The sequence below is a fragment of the Heteronotia binoei genome, chromosome 12 (assembly GCF_032191835.1).
Source record: "Heteronotia binoei isolate CCM8104 ecotype False Entrance Well chromosome 12, APGP_CSIRO_Hbin_v1, whole genome shotgun sequence".
Classification (NCBI taxonomy): Eukaryota; Metazoa; Chordata; class Lepidosauria; order Squamata; family Gekkonidae; genus Heteronotia; species Heteronotia binoei.
In genome coordinates this window covers 71,578,375-71,603,635 of record NC_083234.1, presented here as the reverse complement: position 1 = coordinate 71,603,635, position 25,261 = coordinate 71,578,375, and the positions used below count along the sequence as shown (strand labels likewise).

General features: G+C 44.3%; 1 protein-coding gene across 2 annotated transcripts in view; it reads right to left on the bottom strand.

Annotated features, from left to right (window-relative positions):
• The window catches only part of NTNG2 (netrin G2), a 161,649-nt gene that overhangs the window by 133,364 nt on the left and 3,024 nt on the right, over nucleotides 1-25,261 (bottom strand). For both annotated transcript variants that reach the window (XM_060251586.1, XM_060251585.1), the window contains one exon: nucleotides 22,935-24,072. In XM_060251586.1, coding sequence (XP_060107569.1) covers nucleotides 22,935-23,147 — 213 coding nt within the window. In that variant the 5' untranslated portion in view covers nucleotides 23,148-24,072. The remainder of the gene's footprint in view (nucleotides 1-22,934; nucleotides 24,073-25,261) is intronic.

The window sequence follows — 25,261 nt, the reverse complement described above, 5'->3', positions numbered from 1 at the left end:
TTGAGAACCACAGGTCTAGCTCTTAATCCAGTTTCTCTGCTTTCCTTCCTCACTACGCAAGTAATTTTTGCACAAGGCCCTTGTAAGTCAATTTATGCAGTGATGTCACATCATTCTGTACCCACTTAGAGACCCGATTTAAAAATCATACACAGTACAAGCAATTGGCAGGGATATCTTGGAAGATTTTGCAAGTGAGACAGATAATCCCAAATCTCAACAAAGAGCAAAGCCACAATGAACAATGCCAAACACCTTAGCATTTTGATTTTCAGGTAGAAAGTGGTGTGTCATGGAGAGAGATGAGTGGTGTGACTTCTTTCCTCAAAACACCCTCTAACTTTCTAAATCTATTTCCAGCATGAACCTGACTGGTTGGTGCTTTGCTGATTTCTCTTTTCCTTCTAGATGCTGTTTCTTTCTTCTCACCAGATTTCTAACATAGGCAAGCCATTCAAATGGGGATGATGAAATAGGGTTGCCAAGTCCAATTCAAGAAATATCTGGGGACTTTGGGGCTGAAGCCAGGAGACGTTGGAGGTGGAACTAGGAGCAAGGTTGTGATGAGCATAATTAAACTCCAAAGGGAATTCGGGCCATCACATTTAAAGGGACCACACACCTTTTAAATGCCTTCCCTCCACTGGAAATAATGAAGGATAGGAGCATACCTTCTTTTGGGGTTCACAGAATTAGACCCCCTGAGAAAGAACAAAGCAGAGTCAAGTAGGTCTAATCCTATTGAAACTTGGAGGGTATTTTGGGGAGAGGCACTGGATGCTATGATGAAAATTTGGTGCCTCTACCTCAAAAAATAGCCCCCCCAGAGCCCCAGATACCTTATGGAAATTGGTCTTCATAGGGGATAATGGAGTGCCCAGCAGACATTTCCCTCCTCCCCCTCTCCCCTGCTTTCTGATGACCCTGAAGGGGGATGTGGACCTCCAAAACAGGGGATCCCTTGCCCCCACATGGGGATTAGTGAAGTAGGAATGAAGCCCAAAAGCATCCACGCAGAACCAATCTCAATTATGAAAACTTGATATAAATAACATTGCATAACAAACAATACTAATGAATACTGTGCAATTCCATAATCCTTTCATCCAGGAAGGTGTATACATGAAAAGCGGTAAACCGCTATTCCATATGGGCAGCACAGCGCAATAAAGCAACAGGGAAGCACATATCACCGTTTCACCTGCTGAGTTGATCCAAGAGTCTTTGGTTCTGTTCAGATAGTTCCTGGACCACCCGAGACTTCTCTCAAACTGCTTCCCGTAAGTGGACCTGTTGTTTCTCCAGTTCATCCTGGAGCTGTTTCACATCACTCTCCAGCTCCGAGAGAAACAGCAGGTCCACTTAAGGGAAGCAGATTGAGAGAAGACTCGGGCAGTCCAGGAACTATCTGAACAGAACCAAAGACTCTTGGATCAACTCAGCAGGCTTGTTTAAGCCCCAGGTGAAACAGGGTGATATGCGCTTCCCTGTTGCTTTATTGCGCTGTGCTGCCCATACGAAATAGCGGTTCACCGCTTTTCTTGTATACACCTTCCTGGATGAAAGGATTACGGAATTGCGCTGTGCCGCTAATGCAAAATAACGATGTGTCGCTTGTCATCAATACCTTCCTGGCTGAAAGAATCGCCGTAACCTTGGACTTTCACTTCACGGCTTCATAAGGTTTTCCTCGGACGTCCATTATGAAGATACATACTATGTATTGAATGAGAGGACTGTGTGTTCGGGGCACTTTGTTACTGAATTCATTAGTATTGTTTGTTATGCAATAAGTTGTTTATATAAAGTTTTCATAATTGAGGTTGGTTCTGCGTGGATGCCTTTGGGCTTCATTCCTACCCACCTGGGGATTGGCAACCCTATGATGAAATGAACAGTATCATGTCACAGGATCAGCAACCAATTAGATTTTATTGTTTTATGATGTCACGGAGGCAAATGTTGTCAACTGAGAATGAGGGTGGTGCTTTCTAGATCAGCCTATAAAGTGGGCTCTCCTAATCATGGATCACATGATGACTTCACAACACTATGTACCCAATCAGAGTGGCTGTATAAGATGGCATCACTGAGGGAAAACAAAGCCAACTAAAAAGGACAGTGATTAACAGAAAAATATTTTCATAGAGACTGCCAAAAATAAAATATTGATGGGTGGAGTGTGCTTTTCAATGCAGCCAAAATGTTCATAAAATTGAAGTTTTAGACTAATTGTTCAGAGCAGTTTTGGCTCAGCTCAATATAAAAGCTGTCCTGGAGGTTAAAAAGTGGCAAACTGGAAGATTACACAACACAAGAGATGGAGGATGATGGCCAAGATTGCCATAGGCACGAAGACCTTTGAAAGCAAGAGGAGGAGAAAGAACAAAGCAGAGTCAAGTAGCACTTTTAAGACCAACAAAGTTTTATTCAGAATATAAACTTTGTTGGTCTTAAAGGTGCTATTTGACTCTGCTTTGTTCTACTGCTTCAGACCAACATGGCTGCCCATCTGGATCTATCTAGGAAGAGAAAGAAGACCATCATATCTCCCAGTCTAAGTTCTCTCGACAATAGCGTTCCAGATCATGTCCCCAGTTTATCATACAACAAAGCAAATGTTCCATAAACTTGCTTTGTTGTATGATCACTTGATGCTGTGATCCAGTTCATCATGCCATCTGGTAAACATCCAGACAGGTTTTTGTTCAATGTTATTCACAGTGTCAGAAAAACAGATTTATTAGGGGCAATCAATGTGAACAAAGCCTTCGCTGAGGCAGACCTGTTCTGAGGACACATCTATACAATCTGAAAGCCTGGGTATTGTTGCTAAGTCCTAACAAAGAAGGCAGTACTTCTGACCTTGCAATTCTTGCTCAAATGAACAAACAAAAAGGGCTTCTAAACTCCAACTGGGGTCTGGAGTTCTCCTGGAATTACAGCTCTTCTCCAGATTATAGAAGTGAGCTCCCCTGGAAGAAATAGCAGCTTCCTAGGGTGGATACGGTTATCAAGTCTGCACTGAGCCCACTCCCCTCTCCAAACTTTACCCACCTTGGGCACTGCCTACTCATCTCCAAGGATTTTTCCAAGCTGGAGTTGGCAATCATATGACTCTCTCTTTTTGCTTAATGCTTATTAACAAAAGTTAGACACTAATTATTCCTGTTCCCAAAAAATTATCCACTTCCTTCAATGATACACACACACACACAAACACAACCAATCACACAAAAAGTAATGTGCTTCAGTAAGCTTTCAGCAGCTGTTGTTCACAGCAGATTAACTATGCAGCAGAGAGACAAGAAGGCTTACATTTATTGCAGATTTGTATTGCCATTTGAAAAACTGAGACAGAAAGGTTAACAATGTTGCCCAGAGCTACAGAGATAGCAAGCTGCAGAGGTAGCCTTGAAACACAAGCATTCTTCACAGAGGTAAAAAAAGAACCAAAAAAATCCCCCTCAACTGCAATTGTAAATTTTTTGCAGCGCTGGGCCTATCATTTGTTACTTAACCATAAAAAAAATTCCAAGAATTCCATTTAAAAAAATTTACCTAGTTCCGTAACAGTTTCTTGTCCCTGGAGCTTTTGTTTGCTCTGCCTTATGGTAAATGCTGTATCACCAGCATAAAACGAATTGCCAAGATACTCTAGAGTTTATTCCATGCCAATTACAGCCTGTACTTCAAAAATACTCAGCTTATTATAAATACTATCAGCCTCGACAAGGTCCCTTACAGGCACAGGGTCAGTCTGTATGGAGCTGTAAGGTTATATTTTCTGGTGCAGAAATGGAACTTTACTCACAAGGCAACTTCTGTTTCTGCCTTGGGCGGCGGGGGGGGCGCTATACATAACAATTATAGATTTGTTGATATGAGACTGTATTCTAGACGAGGCTTAATTTTATTTTATCACAACATTTATATCCTACCTTCCGTCTTGCTTCAAAGCGGCCTGCAATAATAGTTAAAACACCCCTAGCTAAAGCCAAGCATAAAATAGCAAGCTCCAAACCCCCTCCTCCCTCCCCTCCCCTCAAAAGATGCCTGCCACACAAATCCCCTCACAAGCACTGGCAAAGAGGGTGGTAGGGATGCCAGCCTTCAGATGGGACATGGGGGTCTCCCAGAATTACATCTCCAGAGATAAGTTCCCTTGGAGAAAATGGATGTTTTGGAAGGTAGACTCTCTGGCTTCGTACCCCACAGAAGTCCCTGCGCTCCCCAGGCTCCGCCCCCAAATCTCCAGGAGTTTTCCAACCTGGATCTGGCAAACCTGCCCCTCCATTCCCTACCAGTGGCCAGGGGGACTTGGCAACCCTACAAGACTGGCCTTGCAGTGCCTTCGGAAGATCTCCAAGTACAGGACCCCCTCTCACCTCTTCAGGGAGCCCATTCCACAGAGCCAAGGTCATGGTGCAAAAGGCCTGGGCTCTGGCTGATGCTAAACAGGTCACCCTAAGTGGTGAGATAGAAGAAGACGACCGTAGATTTATACCCCACCCTTCTTTCTGACTCAGAGTCTCAGAGAAGTTTACAATCGCCTTTAATCTTCTTCCCCCGCAATAGACACCCTGTGAGGTGGATGGAGCTGAGAGAGCTCTCCCAGAAGCTGCTCTTTCAAGGACAACTCTTGCGAGAGCTTTGGCTCACCCGAGGTCATTCTGGGCAGCTGCAAGTGGAGGAGTGGGGAATCAAACCCAGTTCTCCCAGATAAGAGTCCACATACTTAACCACTACACCAAACTGGCATACAGGGACATGTGGAAGGAGACCTAACTGTTCAGTGCCATTTCTCAGACCCAAATCATGTAACATAACATTGGCGTGCCCCTGAACATGTGCAGAGTACTTTTTGTTCTCAGACACAAACAGCTCCAACCGATCTGGGATTAAGTAGCAGAGCCTGGGGCTTTCCTTTCTGCCAGACTACAACATTCACAACACATTCTAGTTCTCTCCGTGAGCAGAGAGTAAGCTGTCTTGCCAGGAATCAGAATTCATATCACCACACTGGAGAGCTGGTATAACACACCTCCTACATGTGAGCTGGGAAGCTTTCCTGTTAATCAAATCACACCTCTGTCATGAACTCACTAGTACGCTAAAACATCGTTGTTATTCCGTAAACTAATTTTACTACCCACCCCACTACATGTAAGCTATATAAGATACGTAAGATTCTATTTCAATTTCATATTGTTTGGGGAAGTATGCGCGCACACGAAAGGTTACTCCTGAATAAAACCTGGTTGGTCTTAAAGGTGCTACAGGACTCTAATTTTGATCTACTGCTTCAGACCAACATGGTCACTCATCTGGATCTATCACTAGTTTGTATTAGGCCTTATTTAAGTTATTTGTACTCCATCCTTCATCCACAGCAGCTTGGATGCTTCATCCACAGCAGCTTCATCCACAGCAGCTTATTTGTACTCCACCCTTCATCCGAGAGCCAGTTTGGTGTAGTGGTTAAGTGTGCAGACTCTTATCTGGGAGAACCGGGTTTGATTCCCCACTCCTCCACTTGCACCTGCTAGCATGGCCTTGGTTCAGCCAGAGCTCTGGTAGAGGTTGTCCTTGAAAGGGCAGCTGCTGTGAGAGCCCTCTCCAGCCCCACCCACCTCACAGGGTGTCTGTTGTGGGGGGAGAAAATATAGGAGATTGTAAGCCGCTCCGAGTCTCTGATTCAGAGAGAAGGGCGGGATATAAATCTGCAGTCTTCTTCTTATATTTGAAATCCATCTCAAGGTGCCGTTAGGGCTGCCAGCCTCCAGATAAGGGCTGGAGATCTCCCGCTTTTACAACTTGTCTCCAGCTGGCAGAAATCTGCTCCCATGGAGAAAATGGCTGCTTTGAAAGGCTGACTCTGTGGCATTGTACCATGCTGAGGTCTACGGGTATTTCCCAACACAGATCTGGCAACCCTAGGTACCATGTATCAAAGTAAAAACAGGCTGCTTACTTGCAAGGCTTTTTTGGTGCAGGAATACAGTTCTGGCTGGCTTGTTGGCAGGGAGTGTGGCTTAATATGCAAATGAGTTCCTGCTGGGCTTTTTCTACAAAAAAAAAGCCTGTTAACTTGCAACTGCTGTTCTTTGAATGGTCATCTGTGCAGTCACACTGATGGGCTTTTGCATCTCTGCATAGCTAGGATTTGGAAGCTTCTACAGCTAGCTTGTGGATATCTCCTCTCCCCAGCGCCACAGCTTCATCTGAACATACCCAGCATATCTCCTCTCCATTCTTGTGTGGAGAACCTTGTCGAGAAACTAGCTCTGGTTATTCGCAATATATGAACACAGGCACAACTGGTTAACTGGAGTTAGCTTTTATTAACCAGGTTTCTAAACAAGGTTTCATCTAGTTTTAGAAAGCTGGGGGAATAACTGTGGTTAACCCCCATGCCTGCATCTATCTATAAGTGGCTTCTTTTGTGTCCAGGGGAAGGCAAAGGCCTGGCAATGAGCTGGGCTTGTTTGGGTGTTGCCAACCTCCAGGTGGGGCCTGGAGGTCTCCTGGTATTAGAATTTATCTCCAGTCTACAGAGATCAGTTTCCCTTTAGAAAAATGGCCTAGTTCAAAGGGTAGACACTATTTTATTATATTCAATTTATGAATGGCCTATTCCTTACAATGTAAGGCTCTAGGCCAGGAGTGTCAAACATCCAGCCCGTGAACCAGAACCTTCCCACCCAAGGCTTTGATCAGGCCCCTGCGGCCCTTTTCTCCCCCCTCCTCAGCTCACGTTCTTACACTTTGAAGCTCCTACCTTGAGTCTCTTACAGTTCCCAGGCTCTTTGTATCACCCTTTGAAGCTCCAAGGCTGAGTCTCAGCTTCCTGCCTTTCTTTGCTGGCTGCTGCAAGGAAAACGTGGGGTGGATTTTAAAATCCATTCCACATTTTTCTTGCAGCTTTGTCTGTGCTCTGCAATATCCTACCCTACCCTTGGTGGGGCAGGGCGGGATATAAATCGAATAAAATAAAAAATAAATAAATAAATAAATGGTTTCAAAGGGTGTGGAGATGGTTATATTTTCAGCATTCCTATAGCCAGCTGAAATGTATGCTTCCTGGAGTTGTGTCCTTGCAAACAAAGGGTTCATGTTTTCAGCCAGCTTATCTTTGCTGAATGAGAGATAATCTAAGTAGACTGGGGGCGGGAAGAAGAGAAGTTTACAATACCATTCCGTTGTTTCTACAGAGTCAGAGCCTTGTGTTTTTTCTTGATGTTTTATTTTAAAAATTTAACTGCCATATTCCACTATTCCCTCACCTTTACTACTAGAAAGCATGTTTGTATTTTAAGTTAAAAAAATAATATCTGTTTTTCTGTGTCCATTATAAAGTTTACATCTCCACTACCTGACATTAAATTTTGGACACTCATGGCCTGGCCCCACAAAGCCTCATTTGTATCAGATCTGGCCTTCCTAACAAATGAGTTTGACACCCCTGCTCTAGGCGATGTACAACCAGTAAAAGCAAGTTAAAAACAAAAAACCTAAATGGACAGCTACATTATTTCAGATGGCATCAGATATTTACTACCTCACTCTGGCCTGCGCCATAGACTCACAGGCAGGTGAGGAGAAGGCCAAAGCAAAGATGGAGTGGGGGGAAAAGGAGAGGAGGAGGGTGTCAGATATGATGGAGCCATCACTGTCCTAAACAAAGGTCTGGCAGAACATATCTGCCTTACATGCCCTGTGGAATTGCAGGACCAATATACACAGCTTGGCAGAGAGTTCCACCAGGTCAGACCCGGGGCCAAAAAAGTCCTGGTTCTGGTTGAGGACAGCCATATATCTATGTCACTGTGCCTTTCCCTCCCCAACCCCTGCCATCCCCAGGCTTCACACCTAAAATCTCCAGGTATTTCCTAGTCCAGATCTGGCAACCCTAGCTTGTGTGCATCCCAGCTAAATGTCAACTTGGTGTTGTACAGAATGCCCAGTCGCTAAGAAGTTTCCCTGGCCCAAGTACCACTAAGTAGGCTGATAATGCAGTAACATTAGAACTAGAGACAGGAAAGCCCCGAGGGCTAAATTTGGGTTAATCTGGTTCAGCCTTGGGATATACACAAAACTAATGACGAGTACAGCATTTGAGCATGTACAAGGCGACTTTCCCTCACCATTCAGCATTAGAAAGAGGAATGTCAGAGGGGAAGAGACTGCCTTTGGGGCTGATAGGTCAAGATGGGTAGCCCTGTTAGTCTATCTGTAGCAGTAGAAAAGAGCCAGGAGACCCATAGCACCTTTAAGACTAACAAAATTTGTGTTATGCTATAAGCTCTTGTGAATTACTGCTCCCGTCTTCAGACACCTGATGAAACTGATGAGTGGGAAACCTCAAGGAAATAATCCATTTAATCCAAAATAACCTTGGAAGGGTAAATTATAAGAATAAAATTACCTGCTTTTGACTCTCAGACCATTCTGAATGTTAGGAAAGCGTAAGCGTCCAATGACAACACATTTTCCCCTGCTTGCTTTTGCAGCTAAATGCATGATTCAGTCAGGAGAGAGATATTTTGTCCTACTGACTCACGATGAGTAGAAGTGTGTGTTGGACATGTCTGCTAATGTGCTGTTCAAGGGCTGACTGTACTAACTGGCATATAGAATTTCATATTCTGAAAACCGCAGCTTTCACTTTTTTTAAAAAAGTTTCTCAGCCGGTTGTGGTTTCAGATAAAACTAGCAATCATGCAAGCAGCCACCTAGGCAAAGCTTCTAGCAGCGAGAGGAATGGGACCCCAATGTCACAGAATAGTCTCTGATCTTCTGTTCAGTTGCTTGTCAAAAAGTTCCCTGTTATAAACAGGATTTTGGAGGAAGAATAAATTACATTTAACAGCATCTTAAATGACTTTGTTGCCTCAGTGTCTTCAGAGAGGAGCAAGCTGCACTTTCTGTCTACATTCTGAGACAGTTTGACTGTTCAGAGAGATGCTGTTCTCTATTAAATGAAGACCTGCTTCAGGCAGTATAAAATAGATCATTGAACTGTTTTAACTCAGGCTTGTGTGGGGGAAACTCAATATACACAGCAAACTCTAATTTAAGGTCTAGACCCACGCTTCCTTTTAGATTCTTTTGTACATTCTTGGATTCAAATCCCTGGGTGGCCAGGGACAATCTTTGGGGATAGGAGAGAAACCTTTGCTGCCAGTGATGGAAAAATTTCATAAACATCAGGATCTGACAGCAACCAAGGAGCCATTGACCCAAATTTCAAATACAGCAATAAATGACACTCATATTGGCAGGGACAAGGAAGACAGCACTAGGTATTAAACCCTAATATCAAGACCAGACACTTTCTCTCCTAATGTCTTCAAACAATGCCGATCAATGGATACAATCAGCACATTCAAAAGAATTTCTTCCTCCCATCTCATCACTTGACTTGTCATATTAAAACTCGCAGAAGGGTATGAGCTTTCGTGAGTCACTGCTCACTTCTCAGATACATGTGAAGAATATATCGGACATCCCTGCCACAAACTCTGTTAGTCTTTAAAGTGCTACTGGACTTTTGCTCTTTTACACTGCTACAGACAGCCTAAAGCAGCTACATATCTTGATTTATCATATTCATAATGCTTTTCTTTTTGTCTACCTACATCACGCAGCAAACTCCACATCCTTTAATGCAGCAATGCATTCCTTCCAGGCAATTCTTCCAAAGACAACTCCATCAACATCTTACACCTCAATCTGGAATGCATCTACCCAATTTTGATTTGCGGGATGGTAAGTGTAATTCACTTCCCATAGAAACCAGAGTCAAACCCTCCATTTGTTTTATTTACTCAGATTAAAGTATCAGTCTGTAATCACATTTAACAATCACGACTGGAGAGCTGGCAGGTCTGACCAATGATAAATTTTGGCACTCAGCGAAAAGGAGTTTTCCCATACGTATTGGCTGATGTGTTCAAGATACATACTGCTTGAACAGCTGCTTCAGCTCAACAAACTCTTAAGAAGCCTCAGTGACAGACGAGATAAATGAAAAAGGAACGTGCATCTCAATTCTCAAACCTTTGCTCATGAGACTCTTAAGGGGCTGTTCATTCTTTCCCAGAGTGCCCTTTGTTCAGCTTCCATATTGAAACTCTCTATATGGGCACATCTCTAACATACAGTTATATTAGTTTAAAGGTCATTCCAACATAATAGCCCTGCTGGATCAGGCCAGTGGCTCATCTAGTCCAGCATCTGGTGTCATAAAGCAGCCAAACCAATAGCCTGGGAGAGACAACCAACAAAACGTAGGCCTTCCCCTGATGCTGCCTCCTAGCAATGGGTTCCAGAGGTTTTCTGCCTGCAAATATGGAAGTTCGCAATACTCATCATGGTTAGTAGACACTGATGGGCCTCTGCCCCTGAATCTATTTAGTCCCCTTTTAAAGTAGGGTTTTCAACTTCCAGGTGGCAGCTGGAGACCTCTTGGAATTAAAACTGGCCTCCAGGTGACAAAGATCAGTTCCTCTGGAGAAAATGGCCCATTTGGAAGGTGGATTCTATGGCATTATCCTCCACTGAAGTTCCTCCCCTCCCCAAACCCCTCAAGTGCCACCCCCAAAATCTCCAGGTATTTCCCAACCCAGAACCCTATTTTAAACCCATTTTCTCCAGAGGAACAGATCTCTGTAGTCTGGAGACCATTTGTTATTCCAGTCACCACCCAAAGACTCTAATGCAAGGATGTCAAACATGCAGCCCGGGGGCCGAATCAGGCACCCAAACAACTGGCTGTCATCTGCTTCCTTCTCCCTCTTGCTTCCTTCTGCATCACACAGGAGCTTCAGAACAAAAGCTCAATTTCCTCCATTGGTTGAGGCTCCTCCCCCTCCTGGTCCCCTGGGGAGGAGGGAAAGAGCCAGAGCTTCCCTGGATCCCACGGGAGAAATACAAAGAAAGCACCCTTAAGACCAACAAGTGCAAATGTTTTAAGCATTTTATTTTAAGTTGGGTTTTTAAAAAATCTTTAGTTGTGTTTGTGTCCTTTAAAACATTTATATCTCTGCTACCTAATCTTAAATAGGTACACACATGGCCCAGTCTAACACGGTCCAGCCTGACAAGGTCTCATTTATGACAGATCCAGCCATCATAACAAATGAGTTTGACACACCTGCTCTAACACCATTCATGCTGGTGGTCTTCACTACATCCACCAGCAGAGAATCCCAACGTTTAATTATTCATTGAGTAAAGTCATGTTTTCCTTTGCCCCTCCTGAATCTATTGCCCATCAACTTTATCAGATGTTGCTGATTTCGAGTGCTGGGAGAGAGAGAAAAGATTGTCTATCTACTTCCTCTGCCCCAGGCATAATTCTATAAGCTTTTCTCATTCCTCCCCCCCACCCTTACCTCCATTTTTTTCTAAATTGTTTCCGAATCTTCAACTTTTTCTCACAGGAAAGATGCTAAAATTCCTTAATCAACTGGGAGAAGGAGAAAAGGTTCAGTCTACTTCCTCTGCCCCATGCGTAATTCTATAAGCCTCTCTCAGTCCTCCCTTCCCACCCTTACCTCTATTTTTTTTCTAAACTAAAAGTTCCAGAATCTTCAGCTTTTCCTCACAGGAAAGACACTCCAATTCCTTAATCAACTTAGTTGCCCTCTTCTGTACTTTTTCTAGCTCTGCAATATCCTTTTTTTGAGAAGTCTAGTTTTGTGGTGACCAGAAGCAGTGATCTCTAGAAGAGAATTCTTCACAACCCACCTACCCCTAGTAGCAATGCCTGGAACTGTTTTGGAGAAGGCATGACAGTTATACTGGTATGAAACTCTCACTCTACTGAATTCTGCTTACAGAATACCTTTTCCTGCAGTGCTTAACATATCACGTCTATGCTTTGTTTCAGATTTCTGTCGTTCTAGACCTACTGCATTGCTTACTTGATATTTCATCCAACTGACTCGTATTGATTTACACTACGTAATCTACCTTGTGCCTCAGTGAGAAAGGCATACTATAAACAAAGCAGAGAAATTATTACAGATATAGACAATTCCTACGAACTTATGAGCTGGTAAAGGAAAACCTAGCAGAGAAGACAATAATTCCACATGCTCTTTGTTACAGTGCAAACCGAAGCAGAATTACACCCCTCGAAGACCAGTGAGAGCCCCATGGCGCAGAGTGGCAAAGCTGCAGTACTGCAGTCCTAAGCTCTGCTCACGACCTGAGTTCAATCCAGGCAGAAGATGGGTTCAGGCAGCCGCCTCAAGGTTGACTCAGCCTTCCATCCTTCTGAGGTTGGTAAAATTACCCAGCTTGCTGGGGGGAAAGTGTAGATGACTGGGGAAGGCAAACCACCCCGTAAAAAGTCTTGCCGTGAAAACATTGTGAAAGCAACATCACCCCAGAGTTGGAAATGACTGGTGCTTGCACGGGGGGACTACCTCTATTTATTTATTTATTTTTAAAGACGACTGAATTCAGTGGCTTTAGATATAACTCTCGTCAGGCTTACATGGCAGTTGCAGTAAAAATAAACAGGAGTCCTGTGCATCTGACAAAGCTGGCTCTTAACTCAGGAAAGCTTATACTTACATAGAAACCTTTTAAGGTGTCACAAAACATCTAGCAGAGAACTCTGGAATATCCCATATCACGCCAATGAACCCCTGGCCTTCATTGTGGCAACAAAATCAAGGCTATCCCTAAATGCACACACACACGCAACACAGCACTAAGAGCCAGCCCAAGCATGCAAAAAAGCACATAATAAATGCTTCCTGTACTCTGCAACTTCAGACAGCATACCCTCCAATTAGGCCCGCTCCTGTTTTCTGATGAATCACTGTTCCTACTTTGCTTTAAGGGATATGCCTTTTAGGAGCATGCCTTTTAATAAATGTAACTGGTATGTATGTACATAAGGGAAAAAAGATCTCCCGCATCCTTGCCCCTGCTCCCATTCTCTAGGACTTAAAATGCCTGTGGGAAGGGGCAAACCATGTGCCCAGTGAACATGCGGATGTAGACAAGCACATGGGAAAACCCCACTGCATTGCCTGCCTCCCACTCCCCCTTCCCAAATACACAAAGATGGTTAGTGGCATAGAGAAAGGCTGCGTCATACCTTTCTGCTAGGACCAATCAAACCGTTATCAAACAGTGAACAAACTTTAAAGTCCCTCAGAACTCTTCAGAAGGCTGGACATTCAGCACGAAAAAGACTCCCCCCCTGCAAAAAAAAAAAAAACCAGCAAGGAGAAGAAAAAGACATTTCTGGTTTTATGCAGAAGCTCCCGGCCTGCCACCTGTATCAACATAAATGGAAAACTTACTTTGTTCTCAGGTTTTCTGTAGGCTGGGGACATGAAAAGACAAGTTAAGCCAAAAGTTTTGTAGAAGAGGTGGGTTTTGCACATGAGAGCCACCCATTCACAGGAACCACGTAAGGTAGGCCTGGCTCTGAGCACTACCTGTGTGAAAGATTGGCAGGGAGCCACCCACAAGCCACTCTGAGTTCCTTCGAGGAAGAGCAAAACACAAGGGTAACACCGGAGCCACAACTTCCACGACCTGCAAGATGTGCCAGTCTATGCTCCCTCTAAGCTGTGGAGGTCCTGTGCACAAAAATTCTACATCTAGTTCGCGAGCTACCAGCATTAACGTTGTGAGCTACCGCATACATTTGTTTGCTCTGGGGCCATTTTTCCTGAGCTATGACAACAATGTTGTAATTATTGTTGTAATTAGGGTATAAGCCAGAGGCTTAAAAAGTGTGGGCTAGCTCACACTAACTCATTTTAGAGGGAACACTGGTGCCAGCTCCATCTGCAGAACTCCTTGAAGCCTGCAAGGGGGCAGAACCAGATTTTCATTGCTTCATTTATTTAAAGCAAGAGCTGCGGATGGAACCCTCTTGGCATCGTGAAACCTATCGTTTCATTTTGCGTAATCTGAATAAATTATGCAAACTAAGAGGGGTACGCAAAATCAATGGGATTTATATGAATTTATACAGGTCAAAGGAGTCATCACTTAACCACGGAATTTGCATTACCTGGGGACAGAATCAGCTAGCTTGGATCCTGGTGGGTCTTCACTGATCTACTAATTCTTATATTATTTCTTTATGTTTATACCCCAATTACAAGACTGCTCTCCCCTCTTCCAGTTTGTCAGGGCAATTCAAACACTGGTTTCTAATACTCTAACCCAATGCACCACACCGGCTCTCATTTTTTATCTTGCCCTTCCTCCAGAGAGTTCATGGGCTCTCATATTCCAGCTGACTGTGCGAGTGGACTGTTCCTCTGAGCAATAATAGCACCAAGCAGACCTCTAAAGGGGGGAAAGGAGGAGGGAGGGGGGAGAGTATAATGACTGAACAAAAAGATAGGCCAACAGCCAACTTGTCTAAGAATTAAAAGTGGAGTCAAATTTAGCTGAAGGTGTAAGCTACAAACAAACAGAGCTTCCGCCCACTCACCCCCTTCCACACACTGGTGCCGAAATTAACAAGCTCCATTTCCTGGTAGAGCAACACTTGCTGACACCATCAAAATGCCCCCAAACTCATCAATAATGCTAAGAGTGCTATCCTTGAATCCAAGGAGCACTATCTGAGTGAGAGAAACTCCCTCTCTCACACACGCACCAGCAGTCACCACAAATGGTAACAGGAAGGATGAGGCTCAGGACTCTGTGTCCATCAGAAAGTTCAAATTCTGTGTTTTGGGACCTGTATGAATTATGCACATTGAGAATGTTTGCATAATTCCTTTAACTGTAGCCTTTCTAATGGTTTCACGGCTTTTGGCTGCAAGATCCACTTTCTAGCACGCTTCTATCTATTGGATGCATTTGGTACGTTGCCTGTCTCGGCCTCTCTCCCTCCCCATCTTATGCGAAATTTACAATTCATTTCTAAGGTGTCCCTGCCTGAAGGGCATTGACAGGAACAAGAAGAAGTTCAAGAACTGTGAAAGTAAAATCCTCGCCATTAATAAGCAGCAAGAATGAGCTGCGGAATGGAAAGAGCAGCCAGATGCGAAGAGAACTGGCTTCACAACCTAGAAAAGATGGGACTCCGTGGAATTTTTTCCCCAACTGCTTTGACATTGAGGGTAGCTCCTCTCTTGCAAATCCCACCCAGCCACGTGGGTATTTGGGGGGGTTTGGTTCTGCAACATTTTTCTCAGAGTAATAAGAATACTCATGAACTCACAAGGGTCACCTTGAAGATTGGAATCTCATGTGTCTAAGGATCAAAACAGACAAGATGCTGGAAGATCTAAGAACAGATGTCCAGCACATTTTCTACTGCTAAATAAGAAATAGTAGATGAGGGGCCTCCTGATTTGGATCAAGACTTGTAGATGTGTGAAGGTGGAGGAAGGAATGAGACTCTTTTCTTTATTCACAAGTCAGATCTTGGAACTATTTGTTCAAGAAATCTACAAGATTTCCCCAAATGGGACAATTCACAGTTCCAGGTTCTGTGTTGGGCACTACCCCATAAATTTGATCCAATTCCACCCTCAAATGCTATTGGTGAAAAGTACATTCAAGTCACAGTCAACTTATGCAACTCCTCATGTGATGTTCAAGGCAAGAGACATTCAGATCTGGTTTGCCATTGCCTGCCTCTGCATAGCAACCCTGGACTTCCTTGGTGGTCTTCCATCCAAACACTAACCAGAGCCGACTCTGCTGAACTTCTGAGATATGAAGAGCCTGGGCCATCCAGGTCAGCCACAAATGCCGCTTAGCAGCTAAAAATGCTGGAAATCTTTTCACAAAACATGCAAATATGAACCTATGAAGCTGCTTTATACTGAATCAGACCCTCGGTCCATCAAAATCAGGATTGTCTACTCAGGCTGGCAGTGGCTCTCCAGGGTCTCAAGCTGAGGTTTTTCATGCCTACTTGCCTGGACTCTTTTAAGTTGGAGATGTCGGGGATGGAACCTGGGACCTTCTGCTTACCAAGCAGATGCTCTACCACTGAGCCACCGTCCCTCCCCAAATGGCTCGCATCGTCACAGAATCAACATTCAGATGGCTATCTAGCCTCTGCTTCAAAACTTCCAAAGGAAGGAGCGCCCACCACCTCCTGAGGAAGCCTGTTCCTGTGTGACTCAAATATCCTATTGTATTTTGAGCAAGAAACAGATGGGCAAGGAGGTACTCAGAGAGTGGCTGGCTCAGTCCTCAGTAGATGCCTATGAATTCTACCAGATAGAGTAATATCAGACCACAGGCCCATCTAGCTATGTGCTGTCTTCTTTTGACTGGCAGCAGCTCCCCAAGGTCTCAAAAAAAGAAAAGGAGGGTGAAAGCACTGCTGCCACACATGTCAAAGTGGAGATCTCCTTCCAATAAGAGTGCAAAACAGTTTAGTAAAAGACCAAAAATGAGGACACTGAATTGCAGGTTCTCTCTCTGATCTAACTGAGAAGCACAGGGCATTTGTTTATCAAGTGTTGTTTCAGAGAAACTATATGAAGGGCCCTTCTCGAAAAGCAATTATTGGTGCATGAGGCAGGGCAGGAATCCTCTCGAATGGAGCCTGAGCCGGTCATTCTGCCTGCTCTGTGTTTTGCTCACCTTGATCGTAACACCAGACAGCTGCAAAAAGGACTCCGACTCTATTAGTTTGCTTGCTGTTGCTTTTCCTGACCTTTGAACCCTTTAAACAAAGCAAGACTGGTGAATTATAAATCAAATCCTCCTGCTGTGCTTTGAGCCACGTGGAATAAAAGGCAACAATTAATATTTAAGGAGAAAATACATTAAAGATTTTTTTAAAATACAAGGGCAAATTCCCACCCTTAGTGTCTTTCACGCTGTGCGGAGAGAAGGGGGGGGGGGAGAAAAAAAGAGGGAAAACAACCTCGGTACTTTCAAGGCCTTCTTACAATAGGATACTCTAAGGCAAGGCTATGTTCCCATTCTGCATGGACCCCGCCTGCCTTACAGGCACTCACCCTCTTTATTTATCAACCTCTCTGCCCCCTATCAACAAACGTTTCCCCTGCTTCAAAAAATGTGTTTCATTACAACACATTTTTATCTTCAGTGCATCTATCTTTGCCTCAGAGAGCAAATTTTTAGAAGACCAAGGAAGGGATATAGGGAAGGTAAAGACTTCAACTTCTGCACTAGGGTCCAAGTAAGAGGACTGCTGCTATAGTCAACCCAAACCTTATTAATAATAATAATAATAATACTTTTTTATTTATATCCCGCCCTCCCCGCCAGGGCAAGCTCAGGGCGGCTTACAACATAAAAATACAATATACATCAACAGTTATACTTATAAAATCATCATTAAAACAATGTACAAATTATATTAAAATTAACATTATGGTGCTATAAACATTAAATCTTCAGTAGAATTCAGTAGCTAAAAGCATTTCCAGCGGCACTTTCTTAGCTTGTCATTAGTTGAAGGCTATTTTGAAAAGGTAGGTCTTACAGGCCCTGCGGAATTGATCTAAACATCATAGGGCCCGTCCCTCCTCCGGGAGTTGATTCCACAGCAGTGGAGCTGCAATAGAGAAGGCCCGATCCCGGGTGGCCTTCAATCTGGCCTCCCTTGGCCCAGGGATATTCAGCTGGTTCTTTCCAGCTGACCTCAGCGCTCTCTGGGGCTCATATGGGGAGAGACGGTCCCTCAGGTAGGCAGGTCCTCGGCCATACAGGGCTTTAAAGGTGATAACCAGCACTTCATAACGAACTCGGTATACCACTGGCAGCGCAGCCCCGGCTGTATGTGCTCCCATCTTGGGAGCCCCAACAGCAGCCTAGCCGCCGCGTTCTGCACCAGCTGCAGCCGCCGAGTTCGGCACAAGGGCAGCCCCATGTAGAGGGCGTTGCAGTAATCCAGTCTCGAGGTGACCGTAGCATAGATAACCTATGTTAGTATAGTAAACATATATATAAAATATATAAATGCAGTAATAAGCCAGTAATAAGCAGTAATAAGCCAGTTTGGTGTAGTGGTTAAGTGTGCGGACTCTTATCTGGGAGAACCGGGTTTGATTCCCCACTTCTCCACTTGCAGCTGCTGGAATGACCTTGGGTCAACCACGGCTCTCGCAAGAGTTGTCCTTGAAAGGGCAGCTTCTGAGAGAGCTTTCTCAGCCCCACCCACCACACAGGATGTCTGTTATGGGGGAAGAAGCTATAGGAGATTGTAAGCCGCTCTGAGTCTCTGATCCAGAGAGAAGGGCGGGGAATAAATCTGCAGTCTTCTTCTTGTTTACTAGACACAAATGCTAAAGGCACAAATACCTTTGCTTTACACAAGATGATTGACCGGCACTGCTAACACTGCTGCAATGATTAGAAAGCAGTTAAAAGGAACCAGAACAAAAGTTCTTACAATGTACTGCCTTTTAAAAAAAGATTATAGTCTTGAATGTATCTAAGCATAGATCCTTCAACACGGCATTTAAACCTTAATGACAATCTTTCCCTGTGTCTGAAATCTGAAATGGGTCCCCTGAACTTATGGCTCAAGCTAGCTCGATCTCGTCCGATCTCAGACCTCAGCCCCGACTGGTACATGGATGGGAGCCCACCACGAAAGTTCAGGGTTGCTACGTAGAGGCAAACAGCAGCAAACCATCTCTTGTCTTGAAAACCCTACAGGGTAGCCACAAGTTAGCTGTGACTTGACAGCGCTTTAAATAACACTCCCCCCACCCCCAAACTTCACTACTCAAATATACTGCATGTTGACATATTTTTGCAAAAACAGGGCAGGCACTGTCCTTAGTGCCAAGGTGGAGGGGGGCACACAATTGCCACCACACATTACCAACTTACTCCTAAACCAAAAGGGAATCAAGGTGAAGTAACAGAGAAGGAACACTTTATCAGTCTCATGGCACACAGGTGCCTCTGCTCATCCCTAACCATGCCAAGACTTAACTCCAGACAAACCCTCTCTTCAGACTGGATGGTTGTCATCCACAAAGTTCTAGCCAAAGAACTGAACTGCGGGGAAACAATTAAAAGAAGCCTCCCAACAGTCATAGGCCAGAGCAGGTCAGGTGATGTTCCCAGACCCCTTTAAAAGCTTTTCAGTCAGGTTTGCTTGCTGGTTTAAGCCATGGAGGTGCTTCTGGGGATGTACCCAGTTCCTCATTAAACAGTCAAATTATCATCTTAGCAGAAATGTGGCAAGTGACATCCTACCAGATGTCCCTTTTCAAGTCTTACCTCCATCCCTCGCTGTGTCCTGGTAGAGGTTCACCTAGACTCCCAGACCAGTTGGGTCTGTCAATGTCAAGTACTTAATGTATAAAGAAAGACTGGCCCATGGCAGTTCAATAAATGCATGTGGGACAGTACCAGGCCCATAGCTACAGGGGGGCCTGGGAGGCCAGGTCGCTCCACCCAACCGCCCCCCTTCCACCTGTATGGCCACTCCTTTTACTGTTCCGCTCTCGCCACCCCCGCTCATGCCACCACACTCTCACTATTGCTCTCGCTGCCACCGCTCTCCCCACCACTCTTGCTGCCCTGCTCTCCTCACCCCACTCTCGCTGCCCCCACTGCTCTTGTCAACCCGCTCTCCCTGCTGCTCTTTTTTCATTTTGGGCCCCAGGGCCCCTCCACCAAAAATTTTACTCCATTGGGCCACTCCATCTAAAATTTTCTGGCTACGGACCTAGATAGTACCAAGTACGAGCAATACAGAATGAAAGAAATAATACTCTGCAGGTACTCAGACACTCTATTTTTTTTTTATTATCCCAAAGCTCAAACGTAGCATTAAAAACAGATTCAGGAACAGAAATATGGTGAGTCCTGGTCTAGACCAAATAATAACCTGCTCCCTCTTTTCCTCTCCCCAATTGTGTCCAATAAGCATCCTCCTCCTGGTACACTTGTTCTTAACTCTTGGCAGCCAAGACATAGTGCTGCTTTTCTGCAACAGACATACTCCTTTTTTAAAAAAAAATTAAGAAAAATCCTGCCCTTAATGCTGCTCTCTATCAATTATTCAACAACTCCCTGCTGATAATGAGATCTAAGAACAACCTTCAGGTTTTTGTGAGCTTCACCTTTGATCTAGGGGCTGTCATTATCTTTGTGCCATAAGTCATGCAAGGCAGTTTGCTCCCTCTCTCCCCTCCACACAGTTAGGCAAAGACTGTACCACAGACTCAGTGTTGTAAAGTGCCTGTGAGAATGGGAGCAAAGCCAGCCCAAGGCATTGTGTGGCGCCTGAAAAAAAAAATCCAAATGACATTTCTCCTCCCCTCCCACCCCCACAACCAGAAACTATTAAGGCATCAGCTCCTATGCCTGCTCCACTGAGATGAATGGAACTTCACCTAGACCAGGGGGGTCAAGCATGCAGTCCGGGGGGCCAAATCAGGCCCCCGGAGGGCTCCTATCAGGCCCCTGAGCAACTTGCTGTCACCTGCTTCCTTCTCCCTATATCTTGCTTTCTTCTGCATAACAGCTTGCTTTGCAAGGCTTGCTCAATTGCACAGAAACTACAGAGCAAAACGTCTATTCTCTCCATTGGCTGAGGCTTCTTCCTTGGGGAGGAGGCAGAACTTGCTTTGCCAGACTCTCTCAATCACACAGCAGAGCTACTGAGTCAAGTCTCTCTTCCTTCTGTTGGCTGAGGCTCCTACCCCTCCTGGTCCTCTGGGGAAGGAAGGAAAGAGACAGAGCTTCCTTTGCCCAATTCCCTGGATCCCATGGGAGAAATACAAAGAAAGCACCTTTTAAGACCAATGAGTGCTAACATATTAAGCATGTTTTAAGTTTTTTGAAAATATATATATTTGTGTTTGTGTCCTTTATAAAGTTTATCTCTCTGCTACCTAATCTTAAATAGGTACACACATGGCTCAGCCCAGCCCGACATGGCCCAGCCCCTCAAGGTCTCATTTATGTCAGATCCGGCCCTCATAACAAATGAGTTCGACACCCCTGACATAGAGAATTTCCCCAAAGTGGCTCTCCCTGGTTGTAGGGTTGCCAGCCTCCAGCTGGGGCCTGGAGATCTACTCAGAGGAAAACCCAGCTGGGTTCATGAGGGCTTACTCCCAAGTAATCCTATGCCTCTCATTCTAAGATCCTTAACGACACCCAACATCCAATGCCGGATGCGGAAAGTGAAGAAAGATAGATGGATCAATGGTAGACAAAGCTAGGTATGTAGCATGGAAAGGAAAGGTCCCCTGTGCAAGCACCAGTCGTTTCTGACTCTGAGGTGACATTGCTTTCACAACGTTTTCACGGTAGACTTTTTACGGGGTGGTTTGCCTTCCCCAGTCTTTTACACTTTCCCTGCAGCAAGCTGGGGACTCCTTTGACCGAACTTGGAAGGATGGAAGGCTGAGTCAACCTTGGGCCAGCTACCTGAATCCAGCTTCCGCCGGAATCGAACTCAGGTCATGAGCAGAGAGTTCAGATCACAGTACTGCGATACTGCTGCTTTACCACTCTGCACCATGGGGCCGCAGAGGATGTAGGATGACAGGCTTATATAAAGCAGCCACCCGGAGGGCTGCCAAAGGAGATCTGTAGCTCTAGGGGACCAGGGAGGTGGAAGTTTCATAAGCTGGAAGAGAATCTTTTTTAAAGCCACCAGCACGCCACACAAAAGTCACACAGGTGTGACAGAGCTAGTAATAAATTCTGTGAACTAGTAACTTTTGTTGTCTTATTTGCAAGGATGTACTATCATCTAATGCATTACTAATAATGCTTCTCAAAGAGTTCTATGAAACAGTAATTGATTAGTTATGTCTTTACTGACCAGCTCCACCATAAGTATGATGCATAGTTATTATTGACCTTCCCATTTCACAGATGGGGAAAGTGAAGAAAGGTGATGACTGTTGTATATCCATTGTATACATATTGATTCTGTGTCTGTAATTGATCTGTCACTCTCAATATGATTAGTATGGAAGAAACATAAGGAGTTTCCCCACAGACACTGCATCCCAACACATTCTGGTCCATGCTGAAATAAATAATGACACTGACTTGCTATTTATATCCCACCTTTCTTTTCACTGAACCTAAGGCAATGCCAGGCATTGAGTTGCCAGGCTGTCTCCTATACAGGTCTTACTAGCCTTAGCAAGGTTACTGTATTCTGTGTCTTCGAGCCATACCTGGGACGTAACAACTAGCTTAGGCCTCATTCATACAACTATATTCTACATTCAGAAGTTAATCTGATTGTACTTTACAGTGGATTGGTATGTTCGTTTGGATCAGCATACTGGTTTTACAAATAAGATAAGGAACATAGCTCACAACCCAGCACATACCAGTTCAATCTATTTTGTAAGGATTTTCCAGCATGTCGCAAGTTCGGATCTGTACCCCCTCAGAAGTATTTACAAGATTCACTAAACATCTGAAAATCTGCTGGGAAAGTCAATTTGCATTAACTGCAACATGGATATGTGTGTGGAGGGGCAGGGTGGAGAAAGACAAGCACGTGCTGTGTACGTTCACTAAACATGTACAAAACACTCATGACTGTGTTAAATGGGATAAAAACCCAAAACAAACCAGGACCATGAAACAGAGCAGATGAGAATGTATCTACCTCATCTTACCTTCCGTTATCACTCAATGCCTTTCCCAAATTCAAACATTAGTTTGCTTGTTATCAGCTATATTTGTGCAGTACCCTTGACTACTCTTTTCAAGGTCAATCAGGATAGGAGGCACAGAGGGAACGCAGGCATTCAGATATGGCCATGAGAGCGAGCATTAAAATCTCAAAATGATCATTGCCATTTCTACTTGCCTTACCGCCCTATTTTATTAGTCTCATTCCGAGAGTCCCTGTCACAGATTTGCCTCCTCTTGATAGCGTCCAGTCCTCTACAGAGCTGCTTGCACCAGACCCGCCCACTCCCAACAGAAAATAAATAATGTCTACTCACGTGAGTGCAAAATCTCTCTGGGGGGTTTCCACAGGTGATCTCTGAGGGATCCACTTTCACGGTCACGTAGTCCTTCATCTGCATTGCCTTAGGTTGGCAGGCGTAGAACTCCCACATGGGCCCATCGTCAGTGGTCACCCAGGATTTGCAGATGTCATACTGTCCCATGACCAGCGGGAGGCAGTGCAATAGAAAAGCAGCGTGGTGCAGCATGGTAGCTGGGACCAAGCACCGAATTCCTGGACAAGGGAGAGGCCAAGAGTCTCGAGCAAGGCAGACACCAGCTGAGGGGAGCTTGTCTGGATCAGCATGGAATCTCCACGACTAATAGAAAGCAACGGAAGCTAATAAAGTCCAGGAAGCACCAATAATGTCCCAGCTTTGTAAGTGTATTTAGGCAAGGAAAAACTCTCTACTATGGAAGCCAGGGTCCCATGCGATTCAGTTTAGAGAATGTAGCTCAGGCTTCTTCCCAAGTTTGCTGATATCAGCAGTCGACAGTCTTCCTTAACTTCATTTTTCTTTTCCTTTCTTTCGGGAGAAAGGAGTATATAAACGATCTTCCAAATCAGTGTGAAAATATCTAGAGGTGACTCTCCTCAGCCAAATCAATAGAGCTATCAAGTTCTGATTCCGCGATGAAATTTGACCAGCGCAGGAGGTGGAGGTGGAACCGGAGATGACCTGCAGTTGGGTCCAGATCAAGTTTTCTTCAACTTTTTTCTTCTGCCACAGAGTGAATCTTTCTAAAACGCTTGCCGCTGCAGTATGCTTTTATTTATTTATTTTTTAAAAAAAGAAAAATACTTTATGTAAAAAAATAGTGTAGATGCATGACGTGGAGCCTTGAAAGCGCGTAAACAAAATCTTTGGGAATATACTATCCAAGAAAATAATTTTACTTTTTTAAAACAAAAAATTTGAGTTGGCAAGTTTGGCTATTGTCTATGGAAACAATGCTATGGGCACCTGACTGAGAAATATGCTTGTGGAGTTTTCTTTTTAGTTTTCCTTTCAAACAGCTGAGGCACTCATCAATAACAGCTGCTGGTTGATGCCACCTTTCGCCAACTTCACGTGAAGCATCCAGAGCTTTCAGCTACAGACCAGGCATTTTCCTGAGATTCTGCTCTACCACCTGCAATAAAGGGCGGGGGGGGGGGAGTCAAATTCACTGAGAAAAAAGTTAACACAGAAATCTCTATAAAAGCATTTAAAGCAGAGCCTAAAGACCCCAAAGGTGACTGCCACATTACAAGGGTTGTAAGAAAGCAGTGCTTTGAATAGCTGCACCTCCGTAATTATCCAGAGCAATTTCATTATATAAAGAAAAAGAGGGGGAAAAGATTGCATATGGGGCAGACATAGGAAAGAAGACTGGGTATATCTTAAACCTGCTCAATCTTCAAAAGCCATGCCAGATAAATAACACAGCCGGACAACCAAAGACACAGCCCAGCTTCCACCTGGAGGATTTATTTGAACAATGAAATTTAATATTAAAAAAAAAAACAATTTGAAAGACTAATCACATTTCAGGCTCTCCTAATACACAAAGAGCAGTGACCTCTTCTAGTGTTCATGGGAATTTAATCCAGCATCTCTGCAATCTTGTGCGCTCACACTCCAATAGAGCTAGTATAGGGGGGTGAACCTCAATCACAAATCAAAATGAGTAAGAACAACACAGGCACACGCAAAGCCAATGCTTTCAGAGAGAGAGAGAATATATCCCAGAGCAGATCCTAGGGAGAGTTCATTTTTTGAAACAACCTCTTTTATTCCACAACTTTCATGCCATTAAATGATAACTTGAATAGGGTGCACCGTATTTCTTTCATGATCTCTCAATTTCTGTGCAGCATTCCAGGTTACATCTTCAGGCACAGACAGAAGGGAGAGAATTGTACGTGGATATTGTCAGTGTCTCTTTTCTCTCCCTTGAAGCAAAAAGAGAGACTGAAAGCTAACCTGATTAAGGTATTCCATTCCAAAAAAACCCAAGACCCTCTCTTCCCTGCTTCATTGTCGAGCTGTTTACAGAGCTGCTTTGGCCCAGAATAAACTCCCAAAGCCAGGAAAGTCTAGTTGCTATTTTTGAAGTAATGAGCGAATAAACGGGGGTTGGAGGGGGGGGGGGGATGAAACGGAGTGACACAAACATTTCTCCATAAGCTCTGCTGACATCAGGTTTGCCTTTTCAACGTGAAAATATCACTTCCTTATCACAGCAAATTTGTCACCAGCTTTTACGATGTTCATAATGATAAAAGATGTAAAGACTTTGCCATACAAACCCACGGGTTTTTTTGTTTGGGGGGGGTGTT